Source organism: Morus notabilis, unplaced genomic scaffold (assembly GCF_000414095.1).
Source record: "Morus notabilis unplaced genomic scaffold, ASM41409v2 Scaffold89, whole genome shotgun sequence".
Lineage (NCBI taxonomy): Eukaryota > Viridiplantae > Streptophyta > Magnoliopsida > Rosales > Moraceae > Morus > Morus notabilis.
In genome coordinates this window covers 488,932-511,502 of record NW_010357100.1, presented here as the reverse complement: position 1 = coordinate 511,502, position 22,571 = coordinate 488,932, and the positions used below count along the sequence as shown (strand labels likewise).

The 22,571-nt window shown below is 34.9% G+C and overlaps 4 protein-coding genes across 5 annotated transcripts; 2 read left to right on the top strand and 2 right to left on the bottom strand.

Moving 5' to 3' along the window:
* Positions 1-606: 606 nt before the first annotated feature.
* LOC21401418 (WEB family protein At3g51220) lies at positions 607-1,666 on the top strand. The gene has a single exon (XM_010089120.2). The coding sequence runs from the start codon at positions 664-666 to the stop codon at positions 1,321-1,323; it is 660 nt and encodes a 219-aa protein (XP_010087422.1). The 5' UTR covers positions 607-663; the 3' UTR covers positions 1,324-1,666.
* Positions 1,667-2,287: 621 nt separating this feature from the next.
* LOC21401417 (nifU-like protein 2, chloroplastic) lies at positions 2,288-5,695 on the top strand. Its single transcript, XM_010089119.2, has 4 exons — positions 2,288-2,558; positions 2,659-2,764; positions 4,497-4,807; positions 5,289-5,695. The coding sequence occupies exons 1-4, from the start codon at positions 2,484-2,486 to the stop codon at positions 5,478-5,480; spliced, it is 684 nt and encodes a 227-aa protein (XP_010087421.1). The 5' UTR covers positions 2,288-2,483; the 3' UTR covers positions 5,481-5,695.
* A 1,113-nt stretch (positions 5,696-6,808) lies between these two features.
* Positions 6,809-12,468, bottom strand: LOC21401416 (ribosome biogenesis protein BOP1 homolog). Its single transcript, XM_024164750.1, has 18 exons — positions 12,190-12,468; positions 11,840-11,938; positions 11,521-11,637; positions 11,261-11,415; positions 10,856-10,973; positions 10,658-10,759; positions 10,284-10,440; positions 10,082-10,190; positions 9,885-9,987; positions 9,583-9,733; positions 9,354-9,486; positions 9,063-9,169; positions 8,902-8,972; positions 8,725-8,785; positions 8,176-8,403; positions 7,915-7,999; positions 7,643-7,821; positions 6,809-7,233 (listed from the first exon to the last, which is right to left on the bottom strand). The coding sequence occupies exons 1-18, from the start codon at positions 12,394-12,396 to the stop codon at positions 7,148-7,150; spliced, it is 2,268 nt and encodes a 755-aa protein (XP_024020518.1). The 5' UTR covers positions 12,397-12,468; the 3' UTR covers positions 6,809-7,147.
* A 2,272-nt stretch (positions 12,469-14,740) lies between these two features.
* On the bottom strand, positions 14,741-18,791 carry LOC21401415 (probable magnesium transporter NIPA4). 2 transcript variants are annotated; one of them, XM_024164503.1, is made up of 9 exons: positions 18,163-18,791; positions 17,500-17,556; positions 17,179-17,269; positions 16,937-17,097; positions 16,701-16,828; positions 16,463-16,600; positions 15,941-16,033; positions 15,520-15,619; positions 14,741-15,313 (listed from the first exon to the last, which is right to left on the bottom strand). In XM_024164503.1, the coding sequence occupies exons 1-9, from the start codon at positions 18,332-18,334 to the stop codon at positions 15,216-15,218; spliced, it is 1,038 nt and encodes a 345-aa protein (XP_024020271.1). In that variant the 5' UTR covers positions 18,335-18,791; the 3' UTR covers positions 14,741-15,215. The 2 variants fall into 2 exon arrangements, with proteins under 2 accessions (XP_024020271.1, XP_024020268.1); XM_024164500.1 differs by having other exon boundaries at positions 14,743-15,313; positions 15,514-15,619; positions 18,163-18,789.
* Positions 18,792-22,571: the final 3,780 nt, after the last annotated feature.

The following is a 22,571-nucleotide window of genomic DNA, read 5'->3' as shown; positions in this document are numbered from 1 at the left end:
GAGAAGAAAGAAAAGCAACGACGACAGCCAACTACATCTCGTTCAAGGACATACGACGTGAAGTTTACTAGTAAACGACATGTGGCTTTGTGCTTAAACTGAAGAACGTTTTAAAGACATTAAACGATGTCGTTTTCTACAGAGCAGACAACTTTTGGTTTCTATTAAGGGAAAAAAAATGACGTGTCGTGCGACTTGTGTATCGACGACTGGATTTTAGTTTTAAACGACTTATGTATGCCGTTTTAAAAGCTATAAACTACATTTTGTTATGTATCTTTTAAAACGTCGTTTTCAATTTACATGTTACTTTTACGTCAGTAAACGACATGTATTTTACTCTTTGCACCAAACATAAGTAACATTTATATTTCCCAAAAAAGACAACATATTACATATTAGTGGGTAACAAGTCATCTTCAAACACCCCATAAACCGACCTGCTTAACCTTGAAACAACAATCTCCTCACCCACCACACTTTCCCTTTCAAGTTCTCTTCTTCCTCTAACAGTTTTGTAGTAAAAGCAAAGAAATTAAATCCAAATCCCCACAAAAAAGAAAAATAATAACCAATATCATATTAAATAACATTTATCACCACTCTCTCTTTTTCCCTCTTCAAGTCGTGCAAAAACTCACAAACCACACACAAAGAACGCCAATGGAAACCGCAAAACAAGACTCCCACTCCGTCGTGGACACGTCCCGCCCCTTCCGCTCCGTCAAAGAAGCCATCTCCATCTTCGGCGAGCGGATTCTCGTCGGCGAGATATACTCCTCCTGCTCCTCTTCTCCCAAGCCTAATAATAACAATCGCGTCAGCGCCTTCTTTAACATTTCTCCCGTTAAAGAAGAACCAACACCAAAAGTCCAAAACGACAATGAAGATTTTGTTGATGCTCTAAAGAGAGTGGAGACTGAGCTTGAGGAGGCCAAGGCGGAACTGAGGCTGCTGAGGGTTAGAGAGCAGGAGACCGAGGTGGCGGTGGCGTCGCTCAACGCGGAGCTCCACAAAAACATGTCGAGGCTGGCGGCAGCCGAGGCGGCCAAGGCGGCGGCAGGTGGTGGTATTAATGATGAGAAGGATCAGCAAGAGAAGTGGAGGAGGGAGCTGAGGAGGAGGATGGAGAAGAACCCAACTTTGGCTCAAATACTGAGCCTTGGACCTGATGAGAAGGACACGGTGAAAAGCACTATTACTACTACTCATGATTTTGGAAGAAAAATGATGGTGAAGAAGAAGCCTATTGTTCCTCTTGTGGGAGATTTATTTTCCGGGAAAAAAGGGTCCAGTCCTCGTACCACAACAAAGTACTCCTAATTAATTATTATCATTGAGAAGATCATCAATTAATTGTATGTGCGTCCATTTGTGTTTGTATAATTTGCATGTGATCATGTATTAGTTTTAGTTTAAGTTGTTTCTCTCCAAAGTCTAATATCTCCAGTCCTCCCAAGGGTGGTTAATTTTCTGAGACGTGAATGTGGTATGCATATCTTCCATGTTAATTTGTTTGTCATTTTCTCTTTTTTTTCCATTTTTCTTTTGTTTTTAGTGGAATGAGCTTTGTTTTATATGTATCTGCTACAACGTTACATGTATTAAGGAGTGTCTTGTCTTTTATTTTTCAAGAATTATTTTAATTCTTTAATTAATAAAGAAATGGGGGAGACAATTATAAAAAGTAAATGAATTGAATTTCAAATTTATATGTGACAATTATATATATATATATGTGTGTGTGTGTGTGTGTGTGTGTATAATGATTACATTATAAATATTACAACATGCTTTCTATTCTAGAATAAATTTCTATACGTCATCACGTCAATAAAAAACAATACAATTTTTCATTCTTCAAATTCATTATCCAATTGGCCTCAAATTAAAAAAAAAAAAAATTATTGGCATCATCACATTTCTCGTTTCCCAAACGCCCACCTTAATACTAAAAATTCAGGAACAACCCAAAATGAAATGAAAAAGAGCCACTGAATTCTACTAAAGAAAAAACAACCTAATGCTTCACTATCCACCCTCAAAGGAATTAATTTTCAACGTTATTGATCATTATCTAAATTAAAAATGAAAAAAAAAATCGAATCATAATTTGTTTTTAGCCAAAAAAAAAATCAAAATGTTATGTGTTTAGGGAATAGATATTGGGCCAAGTGAAGTAGACTGAGGCCCAATGCATTTGCCTAGGCCCATATCAAAATTTGTTCAGTACGTGGACAATATAAAATCATCAAAAACGACGGCGCCAAACGAAGACACCGGGACAGAGGGGAGAGAGTTCATCTTCGCTTTGTCTTGGTCCATAATATATTTTAATCGTCGTCATATTCTACCGTTTGGTTCTCGAGATAACCAGAAAGAAAATCAACGAAAAAGAGAAAAAAAAATTGAAACTTTTGTTTTCCTCTCTCCTATTGTTTATTCCCATTCATACAAAGAACAAATTTCTATTAGGAGTAGAGATGCAAGCCGTGGTGCTGAATTCGCGACCGTACTGCAGAGCCCAACAAACCCTTCAACCTCCATCGGTCTCCAAGGTTTCCACTAATTTCTCTCAAAAGATTTGTTGTTTTTTTTTCAAATTTTAATCGGTTTTTTTTCCGTTAATTAGTTAATAATTGTTGAAATATTTGGCAGAACTGGAGTTCCTTAGGAAGCACTCATGCTTCTTTTAGAAGAGGGCATTTTCCAGTACGGCGTTGTTTCATTCGGATTCGTTTGCCTTCCGCTTCGCGAGGGTTAGGTTTGTTTTTCTTTTCTTCTTATTATTATTCTTCTTCTTCCTTTTTTAATTGCTTAGGGTAGGAGGGTTTATGGAGATGCTTTGATTTTTGTTATAAATATTGGATCGATTGAGTTGGGAAATCGATGTTCTATCTCGTTTTAGTGTCAAAATGTTTTTTTTTTTTTTAATTTTGGTTGCTGCTTGAAAATTTCTTCAAAGAAAATGGTTTCCAAAGATTTAAAGGCGTGTTTGAAATTGATCATATTTTTATTTTTCACATTTTTTGAGAGAAACAAATGAAAATGTTAAAAACTGCTTTTGATGTAATAAAGATAAAAAATGAAAATGAAAACGATTTTTTGGTTTAGTGTAAAATGAGAGAGAGATGAAGGTTGTGGTTGAAGTTGATTTTATTTTTGTTTTTTACATTTTTTGAGAAAGAAAAAATGAAAACAGGAGAGAAACGGTATTTGATACAATTAAAGACAAAAAACGGAAATGAAAATAATTTTTTAGTTTAGTGTAAAATGAAAGAGAAATAAAAAATGACTTTTAGTCATTTTTCATTTTTTATTTTCGTTTTCTCTTCTCTTGAGCACATAAGGAGGGAGAGACATTAATGAATTTTTTTATATTAAAAATAATCTCTTGATGAAACTACCAAACGCATTTTTAAAAATGATTTATGTCTTAGATTAAAAACATTTTCATTTTTATTTTCACACAAAAAATAAAATCATTTTGGAACGAGTTCTAAACGCACCCGAAAGTTTTTCATTTCTTGTTTTCGTTTTTTCCTCTCTCGAGCAGAGAGAGACATTAATGGATTTTTTTTATACTGAAAATAATATCTTGATAAAACTACCAAACGCATTTTTAAAAATGATTTTTATATGAGATTGAAAACGTTTTCATTTTCATATAAAAAGTAAAATTATTTTGGAATGAGTTCTAAACGCGCTCAAAATTACCGTTGATTTGAAGTTACAATTTATAATTTATGAGTTTCTTCCATAACCATGAATTAGGTTGGAATAGATGTAGTTAGAGAATGTAGAGATTTTGTTTTTTTCTCTCCCTCTTTACCCTGCAAGTGGGTCAGAAAATAGTGCCCAAGTAATGTTGATCAGCTAGTGTACTCCAAATTTAAAAAAAAAAAAAAAAAAGAGGGTCTGGCAGCTAAGCGTTAGAGTTTGACTACGTGATGTAGGAGTTAAGGGACTTAGGTCTGTTCGCTTCGTTAGTTCAAATCACAACTCAAGTTTTTGCTACAGTATTTTTTCTCATAAAAATTCATTTTCAACTTTTGTTGTTACATAGTTTTCTCTTACATGAATTCACTTCTTAACGCAAGTTATCAACTCGAACAAGCGAAACGAATAAAATCAAACTTGTTGTACTAGGGGGTTATTTGTCATATTTGTCAACTCGAACAACCTAATGGTTATGTAGGGGTGGTTAGGATAGGTAACTGTAGAGTGTAGAGCTAATTAAAAGTCTATCAAAGGCTTTCTTCGTATTCAGATTAAATAGAATTTGCTTGATGTTGATTCAGTAAATTCTCTCTCTAATTCAGCCTAAGAACTCCTAGAAAGAGTAAACTTCTCTCTAACCGGCTGCTAGGCATAAACTTATTTTGTCTTGTTCTTTTCAGCATTTAAATATGTGAATTGAGTAGGGAAATGTAGTGGACAATCTTTTCTCTTACTCTCTTTGTTGTAATCTGTAATGTTTTCCCATAAATGTACAGTTGTAAAGGCTGTTGCTACTCCAAATCCAGCGCTGGAGTTGCCACTAACTGCGGAGAACGTCGAAAGTGTATTAGATGAAATCCGACCGTATCTAATTGCAGATGGTGGGAATGTAGCTTTACATGAAATTGATGGAAATGTGGTGCGTTTGAAGCTACAAGGAGCATGTGGTTCTTGTCCAAGTTCTGTTGTGACTATGAAAATGGGCATTGAGCGTCGCTTAATGGAAAATATTCCTGAAATAGTTGCAGTGGAACCAATTGCAGATGAAGAAATGGGATTGGAGTTGAATGAAGAAAATATAGAGAAGGTAATTTCTCATATCTAGTAGTGGCTACTGGCTTACTGTCATACAGTTAAAAGTTAGGAGAGTGTGTTAATACAACATCTTTGTAGAAAGTAGTGCTATTATTGGTTCATCCTTTGATAAGAATTCTATTGAGAGAGAGAATTTTTCAACGTTTCACGCGACCTGGGTGGTGTAATATTCCTGTGGGATTCTTATCAAGTCACGGCTAACGAGGCTTGTCTAAATGCTATGAATCTAAAAGCTGTACCAATGGTCAGTGTTAGTTTATATACTTTGTCCAGCCAAACCCAAAGATGATGGAAATTTCACAGCTTCACGAGCTAGTTTGATACGTGTAGGATGCAACTGAGAAGAAATTGGACAGAATTCAATTGTTTTGTTGTTATTCACATTTCACCCAAGCCCCTAGCTAGGGAATCTTTTCTTTTTCTTTTTTTGATGTGCAATTGCGATTCTGTTGTATGATAACTTGCCATTTCAGGTACTTGAAGAAATAAGGCCTTATCTAGTTGGGGCAGCTGGTGGGTCTCTTGAGCTTGTGGCAATTGAAGAGCCAATAGTAAAAGTTCGGATCACGGGTCCGGCAGCAGGGGTCATGACTGTAAGGGTTGCTGTCACTCAGAAATTGAGGGAAAAAATTCCGGCCATTGCCGCTGTTCAGCTTCTATCTTAGATCTTCTCACCTGGTATTTGTCCCCATTTTTTGTCAAAAGTCCTTCAGATAAAATAAAGTATGTATAAGCGCTTTACCGATAAATGTATTCAAATATGTACAGTTTCGTGTTTAGATGCAGTGTTGTTACTTGATAATATTTATTATATGGGGGCTTTTACGAGCTCTTCACCGCTTTTTGCATGGATTTTGAAGGGCCATAGTAATTTTCTGTTTGTGCGTCTTTTCTCACTTGCACTATAGATACGATAACTTGATTGGAACAAGGGACAGAAACATTAAAATAAGACACTAGCAGCAAGAATGACAGGAAAATTCAGAAACGACAACGTTGTGAAAAAAGACAAAAAAGAACCATAAAGGATTTTGAAACGATCTTTTGAGTTAAGAATGACATTTCGGACAAGAGAATATGAAAAGGTTAAGGAAAAGTAAATACACGATGGATGCATAACAAACAACAACATTATGGGAACAGAACAAATTCTAAAAGTCAAAACGACAACAATATGTGAAAACAAAACAAATTTTAATGGCAGAAAAGTAAAACGACAAGAGTTTTTTATAATGACGATTAATTATGAGCATTTGTAACATAAAAACGGAATGACGTAAAGAAACGCTCAAGAACAAGATGAAAACACAAGAACAATAAACGACAGAAAACCAACAATAAATTAAAAGCGACAATAGCATTAAAACTACAGCTATTTCGAAAACAAGGAAAACCAAAACGATAAAATATGAAGGAAAAAAAAAAAGAGAACATTTGATAAAGGAAAGCATGAACCGAAATAGGACAAAAAATATGAATTGCAAACAGAAAAGACAAAATTTTGAAAAACGGCAATACCTATTAAACGAAGCATACTCAAAAAAACGACGATATTCAAAAAAGTACAACTTCTAAAATACCAAACAAGGAGGCTATCAAAAACAAGACAACTACCTGAAAAGACCAAAAAAAAAAAAACGACAGTAAAAACGACAAAAAACGACATTAATTACAAGTATAAAGACGACAAAAATCTATGAAAGGCAACCATCTCAATAGCGACGAAACGATGACTGTCAACACGAGAAACTGATGAGAAACGACAATAACATTTAAGAAACCCCTAACAAATAATTCTTAGAGAACATTGGTGAAGATTTTACGTAGATTTTACAAGTCAAACAACCGTGCTCTAACATAGAAAGTGGAAGCAACGAGAAGAATTTGCAATGTCAGCCACCAAAGCAACTCTCAACGACTTTGTTTTCGTGAATCCGTCAAAGAATTGGAAAAGAATAATCCACTCTCTTGATTGATTCATAAAAGATATGTGAAATATAAAGAGTACAGAGATAAGTTACATTTGACAATAATAATTGGTAATGGTAACAAAAAAGAAAATAATAATGATAAGGATTCTCACTGTCAGTCTCTTGAACAAACATATTTGATCAAAATGAATCCACACCCTTCATTCCTTAAAAAACGATAGGGTATGTGAAATATAGCGTACAAAGATAAGTTACATTTCGGCAAAAACTATTGGCAATGGCAGAACTAAACAGCGACACATCTGTGAAAACACGAGAGCAGATTTGATCATATTAGGTCGCTGCTCCTGAAATCCCTACCTGCCATTTCCAGATTGCTCTTGGAGTAGCCATTTGTATTCTCAATGACAATAGAGTTTAATCAATGAATCAGCACCAGCAGTGAATAACCAGGGCTGCCTTGGATGGAACTTACAGTCCATCACACCTGTAAAATGTACACAAGACATTAGCGACGTCTTACCACTAAGAACTTTTTTACATATTAACTGCGAAATCATTTCATTATATTCATTTTGTTTCTAAACATCATAGACCATATCCAATAAAAATGCTATAGTTAGCACCAAAAAGTGTGAAAATGGCATGTCTGATATGCTATTCTATTTGTGCCCCAAGGCATAATGATATTTCAAATGCTATAATGCATTGGAGAAACAAATAGAATAATACGTCACATTACCAGTTTTACATTTTTTTTGTTTTTTAGAACACCCTTTTTTTTTTTTTACCAGGTATATAGTATTAGCCTTGGCATTTGAATTTGCATTGAAGATGACCTTATGTTCACTTTCATCAATTTCTCAAGCGAAGATAGTTTAAGTTGAAATTCTCACCTCTCCCATTTGAGCTTTTATGTCCCCGAAGAATTTCCAGCGGAACAATAAGAGGATTCTGGTTGAGATCTGAGTAAACCATGCCATGAAAAACATACGCGGTGCAATCATCAGAGCACGACGCGAATAGGGGGTATGAACGATGGAAAGCTACATTGTTGATGTCTTTAGGATGGCACCTATGAACAATTTTCACACCACACATTAGAGAAATATACCCCATAACTAAAATATAGCAGGTAAATCTAAACTGAAACAGATAATGATCATACTTCAAAGTTCTGTAAGGTTGAGATGAAAGGTCCATGTCAAACCAACACAACTTCCCTTCTCTGCTCCCCACAATCAAGTTATCACCTGCATAGAAAGTACAGTTAAGAAAATCTTAGGACAATTCACACAATAATTACGAAAACAATCAGAATATGAACAACAAAGTAAAGTTTCTTTGGCTTGCAACCATAAAAAAGTTGTAATTTTTGGCTCTGGATAAAAAAGTTGTAATTGTTAGTAAATGAAGAATCATAGCCTACCAGCTGGATGAACAGAAATGGAGGAAATTTCACGCAGTCCAGTCTCGAGCTTTTTGATGAACTTTTGTTTCACCAACTCATAAACGCGAACATTCTTTTTTGTTGCAATGAAGAAAATGGAACGAGTAGGATGGAAAACAGAAGTCACTGGAAGCCCGTGTAACTTGAATGGAATTCTTTGGGTTAGCTTCTTAGATATTTGATGAATTACAACAGCCCTTGATTCGCGTAATAAACAAGTCAAGGAAACTTGTGGCAAGAATTAATTTCGAACAAGCGTCGAAAAGCGTGGGAATTAATTAAAACCTACCCGACCCAGCCGATGATCTACAGAACTAAAGAATTGTTCGTCTTTGTAAAAAAAAAAATAATAATAATAATAATAATTAAAAAAATTAATATAAAATAGAAATGTAAAAAATGTATAATAATATAATAATAATAAATAGTCATACTAAAAACAAACATGGGTCGTCAAAAGAGACAAATGAATCTTGCAGATGGGGGAAGAACCATGTGAATATTCATACTGAAAAAAAAAAAGGATATCTGCTGGCATTACTACAGAAAGGTAGTCTCCTTTGCGATGCCATTCTACTGAAGATGCAGTCTAAAAAAACCCACGAAAAGCAATTATAAGTCTACAGGAAGCCATTCCATCATTATTAACATCTTTGAACTACTAGAGAATTTCAATTACAATTTAAAAAAAGAAAAGCCCTGTACCTTGAAATGTCTCAATCTGATTCCCCCATGCTTATCATCCTGATGCCAGCTTGCAATGGATGCAGTGTTGTCTATGCCAAACAAAAAAAAAAAATTGGTGAGAAACTACCATGCTATTCATCTTTATATATTGAACTAATACTAAAAGCAATCTCACTGACCAGAGTCATCTGGTGATGCGGGTGTCTTGACCTGAAGAAGTTCCCTTACTCTTTCCTGTTCTTCTTCATTCCCTAAGCCAGTGTTCAAAATAAGTACATCTGGTCCCCTGGGAAGACGTGGCAACTTAATTACTCAAGCAAGTAGTATAATACCCAGAATGTATTTGTTTTTTCGTTCTTTTTACTACCTACTGATTTCAACTAGTCATCATATAGTAAAACGATTGGTGGAGGTCCAAATATAAACTCGGATGCTAACACAAAAAAATCAGTAGCTAAAATTAGCCTTACACAGATATAGCCAGTATAGGGAGCTCTCGCACGGGATTCCAAGTTACACATTTGACAGCTTCATCAACGTTCCAGACTCTAAGACATCTACCAGTCTCAATCTCCCACACACGCACAGTTCCATCCATTGAACCTGTGAAGCCAACAGGATTGATGAGAACAATTGTGAAAACAGTTTCAGTTCCCTCGGTAAAACTGCAATTAAATCTAGAAAGAACAGTTTCAGCACCTGAAGCAATCCACTGTCCTGAGGGTTCAACAGAAACAGACATAACTGCATCTGTGTGACCTCTGTACTCGAGATAACATGTTGTAGGGTAAGGCCTAAGATCCTTTCGACTTGGTAACTTTGGTTTCAAAGATTCAGGATCAATGTTTATCTGGAACATTATAATGAGAAATATAACAATATTATTGTACCGTACACGTGTGATTAGAAGTAGGACATTGAAACTTTGTATCTAGCAAAAACCAGCAAACAAAATTAACAAGCACTAGGGGAACTTTGCCAAAATCTGATTTATCACTTACTCGCTTCTTTCGTACTCTGGGACACAAGTATAGATCCAGACATCGTTCAAATGATTCCTTAACAGCATTTTCATAGGCGGGGACATTTCTCAAGGATGTATATCTAACATAATGATAACAAGTACGATGGTATAAGCTAACTACCACAGAAGAAGTGAGGAATCATTTGATAAACATTTGAGACACATGTACATTACCTTCTAGGTATAAACTTAGGTCGGTCTTCCTCATACATTAACTGATAAGAATTAATTTCTTCTTGTGTTGGGATGTATTCCAAAGAGGGATTGTACGACTCCTCATGGCCTGAAAGCAAAAATCAATATGATTTTTATCCCAAAAATTTCACAAGATTTATTAAAAAATAAAATACCAATCCTGAAAAATTGTAAGCATTACCTGGCAATTTAGGCTTTGGTGCAGGAATATATGCTAAATGATTAGACTTTTCAGTCGCATCGGATTCATCTCCCCACAAGAGGTAGGCACGTGGTTCCTCTTTAGGCTTTTCAAATTTAATAAACCCCTTACGAATAGCTCGACGAAGTGCAACAACCTGTAGATACAAATAAAGGTGCAGGCATGAAATGAATCATCGAACCATGTTCTGAAAGTCCATTGCTTGATCTCTTCCATTCCCAATAAGTGAAGAAAAGTTTGCATTGAAAAACATCCGAAAAACTATTTCATTTACGCAGAAAAAAAAATGAAAAAGAAAATAAAACTCTAGCGACTTCTATTGAATGAGAACCATAATACGAATATATACATACCTTTTTATGTTCCCATTTTGAAGGAATGAATCGTCTCTTGGGTTCGGGTGCATTTGAAAGGGGATGCTTGGCGTCATCCCATTTGAACCAATCAACATAAGGCTGCATTTAAAAATCATAACTATTAAGCAAAGGGTGGCACCAGAGATTGATGACCAAAAATTGAATGGATGAGCAGTTTTTTACAGATCTACACACCGCATATGGATCAAATTCAGCATGTGGTGCCTTTCCTTCAAGCATTCTATGAACAAGTTTGGCCTCTTCCTTTGTCAATTCTACTATCTCCTGATTATACTCATCATTAATTTTGCGCCTGAAAATAAGTAAAAACATTAGAAAAAGTCAAACGCAGCTAAGAAGAAGAGAAAGATGATGTAATTGCCAAAAAAAAAAAAAAAAAGGATTTATCAAGTAGGCAACGTGTATCCACAAGAAGCAACATGCTAACATCCCAAATAGTAATCACAGAAAGGCCTACCTTAAGCTCAAAACTATTCACTTAATTTTCAAGAATATAAAATAGATTACTTTTTTCCTTGTTAATGGTTGCAAAATTTTTAAAAATATATATATGTTTTCAAAATTAGATCCAAAACTCACCAATTCTTAGAGTCATCTGCACTTGCAAGAAAGGATTGCAATTTATCTTCTCTTTCTTTCTTTTTTATCTTCTTACCAGCAATGTCATAACCAATATGGTCCTCATCCTGGTACCATACCAAGGGAACATTTCCAACCGTATTCCGGGGAGCTACCTACTTAGATATAAACAGAAGAAAAGTCACTTGAATAGAAGAACTAAAAACTTCGACAAGACAGAGACACAAAACAAACAAACAAGAAAATGAAAAGCAAAAGACCTCATCTTCAGATGAATCACTCTCCTCGACTTCTTCATGAGCGTCGGAGCTCTCGCTTTGGTCCTCATGGCTATGATCACTGCCCAAAGCATCATTGTCGCTCGCGTTGACATCACCCTGAATCATAATTACACTTAAAAATGTTTAAATACAGTAAAGTAACAGCATAATTGTGCTATGCAAAAAAGGAATTTTGGCATAACTTATTCTTCTAGCAAGTAAAAGAAGAAACAAGATTGATTATTTGAGTGTACTAATTAGCAACAACAATGTTAAAATGAAGCTTAAAAAATAGAATCACAGGCATATTTTGAAGTACCTCATCTCCAGAAGCATCACTCTCACTCTCCCCAGATTCTGAGTCCCTCAACGATTCATAATCCTCTGACTCTGAACCACCATCATCTTCCGAGAAATCCTGTGACCATAAATTGAATCAATACTTATGAAAACAACTGATAATTAGTGTCACAATTTATGAACATTACCCAAAACTGGAAAATTGAATGCTTGCCATAACAAATCGCCAGAAATCTAAAAACACAAAAAGTTGAAAAAGGCAAAAATTGAATAGTTTTGCAATCAATTCTAGGTCTTTTGCCAAAATGAAAAATTCCAAGAGAGAAAAAAAGCGAAAAGCCTGAATAGGAGTGTGTTTGGTTGAGTTACCCCATCATAGACAGAGTCGGACTGGGACTCGGAGTCAGAAATTTCAGGTGGTGTTGGTTGTTTCAGTTTCAGTTTCTGTTGGGTTTGGATTGCTTTCTGGTTCTTCTTCTTCGTCTTCTTCTCTTCGTCGATTTTGGAGCTCTGCTTCTGCTTTTGATTTTGGTTTTGGTCGGTGTCCGTGGCCTTGGACTTGCCCGCCGTCGCCATTCTCAGTCTGCGCCGGAGGTTTTGGAGTTGGAGAGGTTTAAGACTTGAGGTTTATTGGAGGAAAGAAGAAGCGGCAATGGTGTCTTTGAGTTGAGAGGTCTTGTGGCTAGGTCTCACAAGCAGGCTGGACCACTCTTGCCTTTGGGCTAAGTTGCTTTTTGGGTTGGGCCGCCAATGAACTCTTGGAGTTTGTCTGTCGAAGACAGGCTTGCTTGGAATAGTTTTAAGAGATCACCAATGATGATAGAATAATCTTGACAAATATATCGTGAAAATGAAAATGTATGGTCAATATTTTTATCCTTTATTTTTTATTCATAATTTTTTTAGTTAAATAATTATACTAATAAAAGAGTATTTATCAATAATAAAGGGTAAAAATCTAAACTCGTACTCTTAATAATAAATTCTACAATTTTCTCATGATATTTGATATCAAATTTTACTATTCTAATAATATTTTAAAAAAGATAAAATTACGCCCCAATTTGTTTCACTCGTCTGAATTTTTTTGGTTTGAACTTTTTTATTTGAACAGATTAATTCAAACAGTGTAGTTTGAATTGGTGTTTAGATGTGCAGTTAAAATTTTAATTTGAACAGAATAAAATTCAGAATTATGTTTGGTAGGTGTGAAAAACAGAGAGAACGATCACATTTTTACTGTTTAAAAATGGTTTGAATGGTTGAACTTAATGGGAGAATTAAACTCAAAGTTTGACAGTTTAACTTAGTTCAAGCGGAGAATATAATTCGAATCACATGCTTACTAAACACGAGTTCAAACTATACTCATTGTTCAAACTGAATTAAACCAGTAAAACAAGTGGGGCTACATGTTCTACTTCTTTAAAAAAACTCTACCCTCATTAAAAGGTAAAAATAAATGGACTAATGTTAATTGGTAGAAATAAAAATGGCTCTATTTCAAAGAGTATTTTTAAAAATTTCCCTTTTAAAGGTTTTGTTATGTAGACAGAGAATCTTTTTTTTAACCATTTAATATCTGTTTGGATAGTTTGTGCATTTATTTTTAAGCATTGAAAGAAAATAAGCATAATTTATGGCCTTTTAATTGTTGTTCGGATATTATATGGAAAAAAGCTTTTTGATTTCAAAAAGCTTTGGAACCGCATTACTTAAATAAGTTGAAAGCTCTTATTGTTCCTAAAAGTAATACCATACAAAGACATAGATGAAATATTTCATTTGTTATCTACAAATGAAATATTAAAAACGTAAATAAAAAATATTTTATAAACTCTTTTTTCATAAACACTAAAAAGCGAACTTGTTCCGAAATAAGTTGTAAAAGTAAAAATCCAATTAATATGGCTATCTAAACACGTCCAAAAACAGCTTTTAGACTAGATAAGTCAAAAGAAACTTATTTTAAGTCATTCCAAACGGCGCATTAGTCCAAAAATTACTTTTCAACATGTTTGATTGAATAGAGCTTTTATAAGCTCTTTTGTTTCCAACTACTTCGTGCTTATAGAAAAAGAGTTTATAAAATAAACTTTTTATTAAATTTTTAACCTTTTAACTTATTGATGACAAATTAAAATTCCACCTATATCCTTGTATCATATTTACTTTTATGATAGGATCTTTTCATTTATATAGCTAACACAAGTTCAAAACTCTTATCCAAAGATTAATTAAAAAGGCCCTAACTTATGTTTTATTCTATTGCTTAAAAGTTAAAAATAAAGGTAAAAAATTAAAGATATCTCAAAGTTGAAGTAAATTATATTGATCGTTACGGCCATTGGAAGCACTTGCCTTTGTAGTCTGTACAGTCTTAACAAACCACATTAATAGGAGAAATATTAATTTCCAATACATCGGACGTTCAACATCATCATGCTTAACTACTTAATGACGTACTCATTCCTTAAATATTTGACATTTGGATTGCTTATCAAATATCAATGTTATCGTCTCATCATCTTTCACGATCATAATCATAGTTACCATAAATATTCTATCTAAATCTCATACATTAATTACTTCAAGCAATATTACTATTCTTAGAGACGCGGTGTACTGAGACTTCGTTCACTTCGCGGATTCAAATTTTTAATTCGAGTTGAGATGTGACATTTTCTGAGAGCTTTTCACTGTAACAAAAAAAGTTGATGTGATATTTTCTGAGAACTTTTTACTATAGAAATTTAAAACTGAACTCGAATCGGTGAAATGAACGAGACCTGAAGAATTTTTCCTAAAAACTGGTGTAATACCGCATTGGAAAATTGAGTTGGTGTAAGAACAATTCTTGTCTCGGTCTGTTTCGTCTTCTGATCAAGTGACAATCAAGGAATGACCGAGTAAAATGCAACATAAACAGTGAAATGCGAACTTATAGAGGTCCCCAAACTTTGCTATTGTTAGCATAAGTTAACAAAGATGTTCAGTGACCCATTGACAATCACCTTTGGGGTGGCCGTAGCATTGTGTGTGCGCAACAAAGACGGGGGAATTCCAAATGTAATTTAAGAATCCATTGAGTAGCATTTTTAAGCTACATTACAATATGTATAACCAATGAGCACAAAATTACATTGGCAAGTATCAATCATGTTTCCAGACGGGAATTGGTATACAAGATGACAGGGGGGCCAAAAAAGAAGAAGATAAAAGAGATAGAAACAGCAAAAATTCTCACCCGTCTTCTCTTTTACTCGCAAACAAGAAAGATATGCCGGCAATGAGCAAGATAAGACGAGGCACAAGATATGAAATAGCCGATAGCAAGGGTCCCTCCCCCATAGAAGTTTGCAAGTTTCTTGATATGGCAGAGTAGAAGGATGCATTCACGGTGTTCTCAAGGATTCCTGCCGTCTAAGAGGCATCCCTTCAGCACCAAAACCATCCTCTTCTGAGTACTTGTGGAGTTTTGTAGTTGTTGAACCTACATTTTTGAAAACATGATTAAACAAAGGTTAGATTACCATTAGCCTTTTTTTTTTTTTTTTGCCAGCAATGAGAATGCAAATTTTTCTAACGCCCAGGTTCTTGATGTATAACTTAACTGAGGATGGATATCAAACAGAGAGTTTCATTAGAAAAAAAGGATATCAAACAGAATTCACAGGAATACAAAGAGAGTACCATCACCCATGTCTTTTGTTTTGTGAAGAAGAAAAGTCCCTGACAGGATGGTCACAAACCCGCACATTTCCGTTACAACTTGGGTTGGACTTTGCCTATCCCAATCCTGAATCAAAATCAACAACGTATAGACAACATCAGCCATTGAAAACTGCGAGCAAGACAAAAGTAAAGAAATATTTCCAAGCTCAGCTGTAATTATATACAAGCTTCTAATTTCAAGGTTTTGGAGGTTTAAGCAGATAGGTAGTCACAGGAAGTATTGGAAGGCTTTCCGTTTGAGATTTTTGAAGTTTTACACAGAGGCTAGGTAGTGATAGGATGTATCAGAAGATTTTCATTCCATTTTCTATTATAAAGTAAAGTCATTTGAACATACTAACAGAGCATCAAAATGGGTTTTGATGTGATCATTCGGAAGGAATACCTTAAACATGATAACACTAGCTAAAATAGTTAGTGACGTGAACATAACATAATATATTGGAGAAACAACAGCTGTGTTGAAAGTATCAAGCGCCTGCAAAGAGAAGCCATAAGATATACATTAGAGGAATTGTTACTAAACAACAACGCCAAACATGAGCAGACAATGTGTCGGAGACGGTAGAGAGGCAAAATGAAATTAGTTACTTTAATTTCATATGTGATTATAAAATTAAATTATCTCTTTCTTATGCATCCTTGGGACTTGGAAGTTGGAAGTGTAGAAAAACTCTTAGTATCGAGTTAATTAAAAAAAAATGGATATCTTTAGGTTTTAGATGATGTATTCTGGAAGCAATGTTTTTACAATCTTGTTAATGAAAAGGAAATGAATACATTTAGGATTTAGCTGAAGTTATTCTAGCAGCAATCTAAACATAACTATACTTTGTATCCTTAAATAATTACCTCGTTCAAACAAAAAAAGAAAAAAAAAAGGAACTAAAAAGAAACAACCAATTACCTTGTTCAAATAATTCATTTGCGTAAGAACACAAGTTAGCACAACCAAAGTGAAGGCCCAAGTTTGAGGATATATAAGCTGATTTGTCCCTGACAAAGTCAACTTCAAAGCAATTCCTAGGGCTTTAACACTCATAACCTGGCAAAAGATAGCTTTAATATAAAAACACTTAGAGAGAGAAGAGAAAGGCAAAGCAAACATAGACCGAAATTACCAACAATTAAGCAGCGAGACATACCGACAAAGAACCAACAAGGGAACAAATTCCAATGTAAACCATTATGTGTGTCTGGCCATATTGTGGAATAAAGTGGAACATAAGTATAAATACAGCAGTTATGACCAAAGCGGCATACAAAAGAAAAGCTGCCAAAAAAAAATTGTCATTAAGCATTAAACTTGTATACATAATAAAACTTGAATTGTTACATGTGAAAGACAAGTGTAGAAGAACATGTGTAGAAAGACAATCACCTGGATCCATAGCAAGATCCCAAACTTCTGTCACAGATTCAATTTCACGTTCTTGAGGAGCATGTAGGACAATTGATGTAGAACCCACAACACAAAGAACACAACCAAGAATTCCGAAAATATGAAGTCTCTCCCGCAAAATAATATGTGCAAGTACGGCACTGCAAGATAAAATGGCCATCAGCACTCGACACCAGAAAGTTAATGATGATAAGACAAAAAGGCATACATAGAAATCATGCCTGATAATTATGCTCAGAGCACCAAGAGGAGTGACCAGTATAGCTGGCGCAAATGCATAAGCCGCAAAATTAGCAATTTCTCCGACAATCACTGTCAAAATGGCAAGTGGCAACCCATCAGAATTTACTATTTTCCCTTGTAAGCAATTATAAGGGTAAGCAGTTAATTCTTTGCTTTCTACTACTGTTCAGCTAAATGCTTGACCAAGTCCCGATAGTTGTAGAGAACATTGTAATTCCAAAGCAATGAAAACTGACGAGAAACATATAATAACTGAAATTTCATCAATCACTGGACAAAAATAACAAATTTGAACTCACTTGTTATCATGCCCACCCACCAAAGTGGCTCGTATAAGTAAGAATATCCTCCAGATCCTGCAAACAAATCAGGCAGAATTGAGATGAAGTTTATAGACATCTCAATAAATGCCTTCTTGCACATGAACTAAAAACGCAATAATCATAAAGGAGCGAGCCAGCATTGAACTTAGACACAAGCATAACACAACAGCTGAAGTGGTAGGAGCAGATCCAATACAATCAAACAACTCTATCTAAGGTAAGAAAATCAATTGTGCCATGCCCCCTTACATAAGCTGCCCACGTACAAATTTGTAGTAGAGATATTATTTATTAACACAATTTCCCATTCCCCCTTTTGCCCATCTGTGCCAAAACTATGAACTACCAATAACGCAAATTTGATGTTAAAAGCACATTTCCTTATCTAAATTCAGTCATCAATTATCATTAAGTACTACACTAAATACATCACTTCACCAATCCACTAAATAACACCAACCTTATGCACCAAATTTCACCCACATTGACATTGTAACCGCCTCCATTTCCCATTTCACCCGATTCATACTTAAAAAAACATCGAAATTTAAAAGGCAATGAAAGGCAACGAGTCAATTTCCAACAATTGCGAATCGAAATTTTCACAAATTGATGATAACAGCAAAAAATACACTCTACCGGCTCTGATTCCGGAGGCTCCGGCCTTCTTCAAGCCCTTCTTTTTGACGATGAAGCTGGCGCCAATGAAGAGACTGGAGGAAAGAGCGAGAACCAAGCCCTTGATGTTGTCGGAGGACATGCCTTTGTAGGCGTCTCTCCAGCTCGAAGAACCCTGAGCAGTCACCACCATGGCAGCGAAGCACCGAAACCAACAAAACCCTAGCCTAGCCTGTAGCCTGGCCTAGCGTCTCCGCGCGGGGTCCACTCTTATCATAAAACCGCCATCTTTTGGCGGCGAAAAGTAGAGAGAGAGAGAGAGAGATAGAATCGGAGGAAATGCTCGAAGACTCGGGTCGAACTCGGAACGAGTCAGAAAATACCGAGTCGGATTTTGTCTGAAGGGAAAAAGAAAAAGACAGATCTGGATTGAGAAAATGATGAAGGAGATTTGTCGGCGCTTGGGTTTTGGAAATGGAAATGAGCGTGTACAGCTGTGCTGTGAGATTTCTTGGATCGGAATGAACACGGAACAGAAGAGAGAGAAACTAACTTCTAGAGAGAGAAAGAGAGATTTTGTTTGGCTGTTAAATCGGAATTTACCCAAATTAATGACTCCACTCCGAACACGGTTGATGAGTGTGGTTGAGTGCTACACTCCATCTTTTGTTTTTTGTTTTTTTTTCTTTTCTTTTCTTCATTAGTTTACTTTAATGGTAATGTTGATTATTTGTCCAATTTCAAAATTAAAGAAAAAAATGTTGATTATCTACACAAAATAAAACTACTTATGTGGCCTAAAAAACAATATTAATGACAGATGTGAGTTTGGAGTAAGGATCTGTGTCATGGTTCGGATCATAGTTCGTGACTCGCTATAACATTTATTTTTATAAAAAATACACGTAAATCGATAATAATTATGAATTCATGAATCAAACGTCTCTGTCTCTTGACATTATTTTAGGATTATTCACGTTGGAATTTTATACTTCTCCAATTTTGTTATTTTCCTGCTTTGCCATTTGATTTTTAACAACTCTCAAATCTCAATTCACTATTTCAAACTATGAGTTAGTCCCATTTAACCTTATCTATTAGAATGTTCATAAGGTACAATCAAAAACCATCATAGTGTTCTTGTTAATATCCTTGGCCACAAAAATAATTTGGTTTTGTATATCTAATACGAAAAATTACATATTTATGGCTGTAATGTTTATTTTAAATTTTTAATTGAATGAAACACCGCACATGTAAAAGTGATGTGCTCTTTTATTTATTTCTTTCTTTCTTTAAGAAAAGCGATGCATTATTATTGTTTTTTTTTTTCCCCCCCTAAACTTCGAGTGGAAGGACTTCAACTTTACACTTTATATGAAATGTGTATAAATTTACGGCTGCGATGTGCTTGTAATTAAAAAAATACACATCATAAAAAAAAATCATATAGTTTCTTAGGTTAAGACGTTAGAACTTTATCACTTAAATAAACCGTTGTTTCTCTAGCTTAGGAGAGTCGGACCTAATCTATAGATTTTATACAGTGATTTAATTAGTATTTAAAGTGTGAATTTAAAAGAATCGAATCATAGTTGTATAGTTATATGCTTGGCCACCTAACTGCGAAAAAACAAGAGCATAAAACGACAAAAACATCCTTAGAACGACAGCGGAAACAGTATATGTAAACATAAAAAACGATAACAAACAAAAACGATAAAAAAATTTTAATAACGACAAAAGTACATTTAGAACGATGCTAAGCTGAGACGCCATCAAAACCACAACCATTTATATATATATATATATATACATATATATAATATAAATATATACAAAATATTTTTTTAAAACGACAAAAGACCAAAACGAGAAAGTTATTTTTGAAAATGATAAGTCAACAGCATCGAAATTATATCCAGAGTTTCATATTAATGACAGCTCATCTAAACATTTCAACCAAAGCAGTTTTTCAACTGCTCTCGCTATTTATTATTTTTCCTATTCCTCGCTTAATTGTGTTTCTAGACCCCCTCACATCTTATTCTCCATATAAATACAAATTACAATCACAAATTATAAACAACCTAAATTATAAAATCCAAAGATTGATTAGTATAAAATAACTATAAATAAAGTCAAAATGCTAATAGAAGTAACATTTTATAAAATATTAAATTTTCCCTGTAGCATCAACATGTACAAAAAGCGTGTTGTATTCGGATTTACATTTAATATCACGTTTAATAAACGGTTTGTGTTTATTTTTTCTGATGCGATTAATGATGAGTTTACAATAGCATGATTTGTTATACCTGAATTGCCATACCTAACCAATACACTTCCATTTTATTATTTGTTGGCAAATTGAACTTCCTTAAATTTTTAGTTCTAATATTTGGAATCTTAAATTTGACAATTCTTTATAGTTGTAATTTTGTAGTCCAATCAATAATATCAATGGATGGATAAACTAGTGTGTTGCTTTGAGAGATGGTTTGGCTTTCGCCACTTCTAACGACTAGAATATTTCAATTGCTGAATCGGATGCTATTGGGATCGTTGATTGTGTTAAGCACAGGGAAATACTCCGGGTGCGTTTAGAACTCATTTCAAAATAATTTTATTTTTTGTATAAAAATAAAAATGAAAACGTTTTCAATCTCATACATAAATTATTTTTGAAAATACGTTTAGTAGTTTTATCAATATATTATTTTTAGTGTAAAAAAATCTATTAATGTCTCTTTTTCTCTCTCTCCCCGCTTGAGAGAGGAGAAAACGAAAACAAAAAATGAAAAACGACTAAAAGTAATTTAGTCGTTTTTCATTTCTCTCTCATTTTACACTAAACTAAAAAATCGTTTTCATTTATGTTTTTTGTCTTTATGCGTCAAACACCGTTTTGAAAACGTTTTTATTTTTTCTTTCTCAAAAAACATGAAAAAAAAAAAACGGAATCAATTATAAACATGGCCTCTGTTTTCATGGAGCGATTGTTGATGATATTTGTAATTTTATTTTTGTTATGAACTACGTGTTTTGTTATGTTTCTCGTTCTGTTAATGGAGTTGCTTATTCTTTAGCCGGATTTAGTGTGTTTTCTGATGTTTCTATTAATTGGACTGAGTCCCTTCCGGATTGGTTATTGACCATGATTAGGGCTGGCAATTTTAGACACGACACGATGAAACGACACGAGATAAATGGGTTTAGACCGCACGATTATTAATTGGGTCGTTAACGGGCTGGCACGAATAACACGAAAATAAACGGGTTGGATTCGTGCCAGCCCGTTTAACACGTTTAACCCGTTTAATTAAACGTGCCATTATCGGGCCGGCAGGCACGACCCGGACCGGCCCGTTTAATATGCCCAAATATTTTTTTTTTAGCCAAAACCGGAAAACCCTAAGTGTCTAACACTAAGTCACTAACAGACTAACACTCAAACTCTTCTCCCCGTGCGGCCGTCCCTGAGCTGAATCCCTATTCCCTGCCTCAGTTTTCTCTCTCATTCTCTCGAGTCTCATCATCTCACGCCTCACGGTCTCTCAAGTCTCACCCGCCGGCCTCACCTGCCTCAGTCCTCAGTGACTCAGTCCTCACCGGCCTCAGTCCTCACCCGCCTCAGTCCTCACTGGCCACCGCCTCAGTCCTCACCGGCCACCGCCTCAGTCCACCATTGAGATTTGAGATTGATTTTGGGTGGCGAACGACCCTTTTGATTCCGTTTCAGGTAAAGCCCTAAGGAGTTTTCATTTTCTCTTTTTTTTTTTTTTTTTGATTCTTCGATTGTAGTTATACTTGGTTGGTTGTCACTTTCGATTTTGTTTTGAAAGTTGTTCTTGACTTTGTAGTTAGACTTGGCTGGTTTTCGATTTTTGTTCTCAGGAGTTGTTCGATTTTTGATTCTTCGATTTGTTCTCAGAGTCTCCAACACCGGAAGTGGTCGCAAACTCCACATTTCTCCCGGTATGTTCTCCACTTCATTCATATGATCTTTTCATGTTTGATTTTTTTGTTATTCCGGAGAATCCAACCATTGAAAGGGAAAAAAAAATGAGACAAGACCAACTCTTACACTGTCGATTGTATTTTGCACTTTTGGGAAAGTAATGCCATTTGGAAACGTGATAAAGTAATGGTAATGCAACAAAAATGATGTTAATAAAATCTTCAAACCGATCGATGGTGTCTAAGTGAAGATGGGTTTTTTTTTGTTTTGGTAATTCTAATTTATAATTTGGAAACAAAAGTGGACGACAAAAAGAGCCAGAGGAGTGCCGGCATCATATATGAAATAATTTGCTTGTCCCACCGGCAAGGACAAACCCAGAAGATTTGGTAGGTGTCTTGGAATGTAGTGTTGGCTTGGCTTGGCGCCTTGGCCACTACCTTTTTTTTTTTTTTTTTTTTTTTTTTTT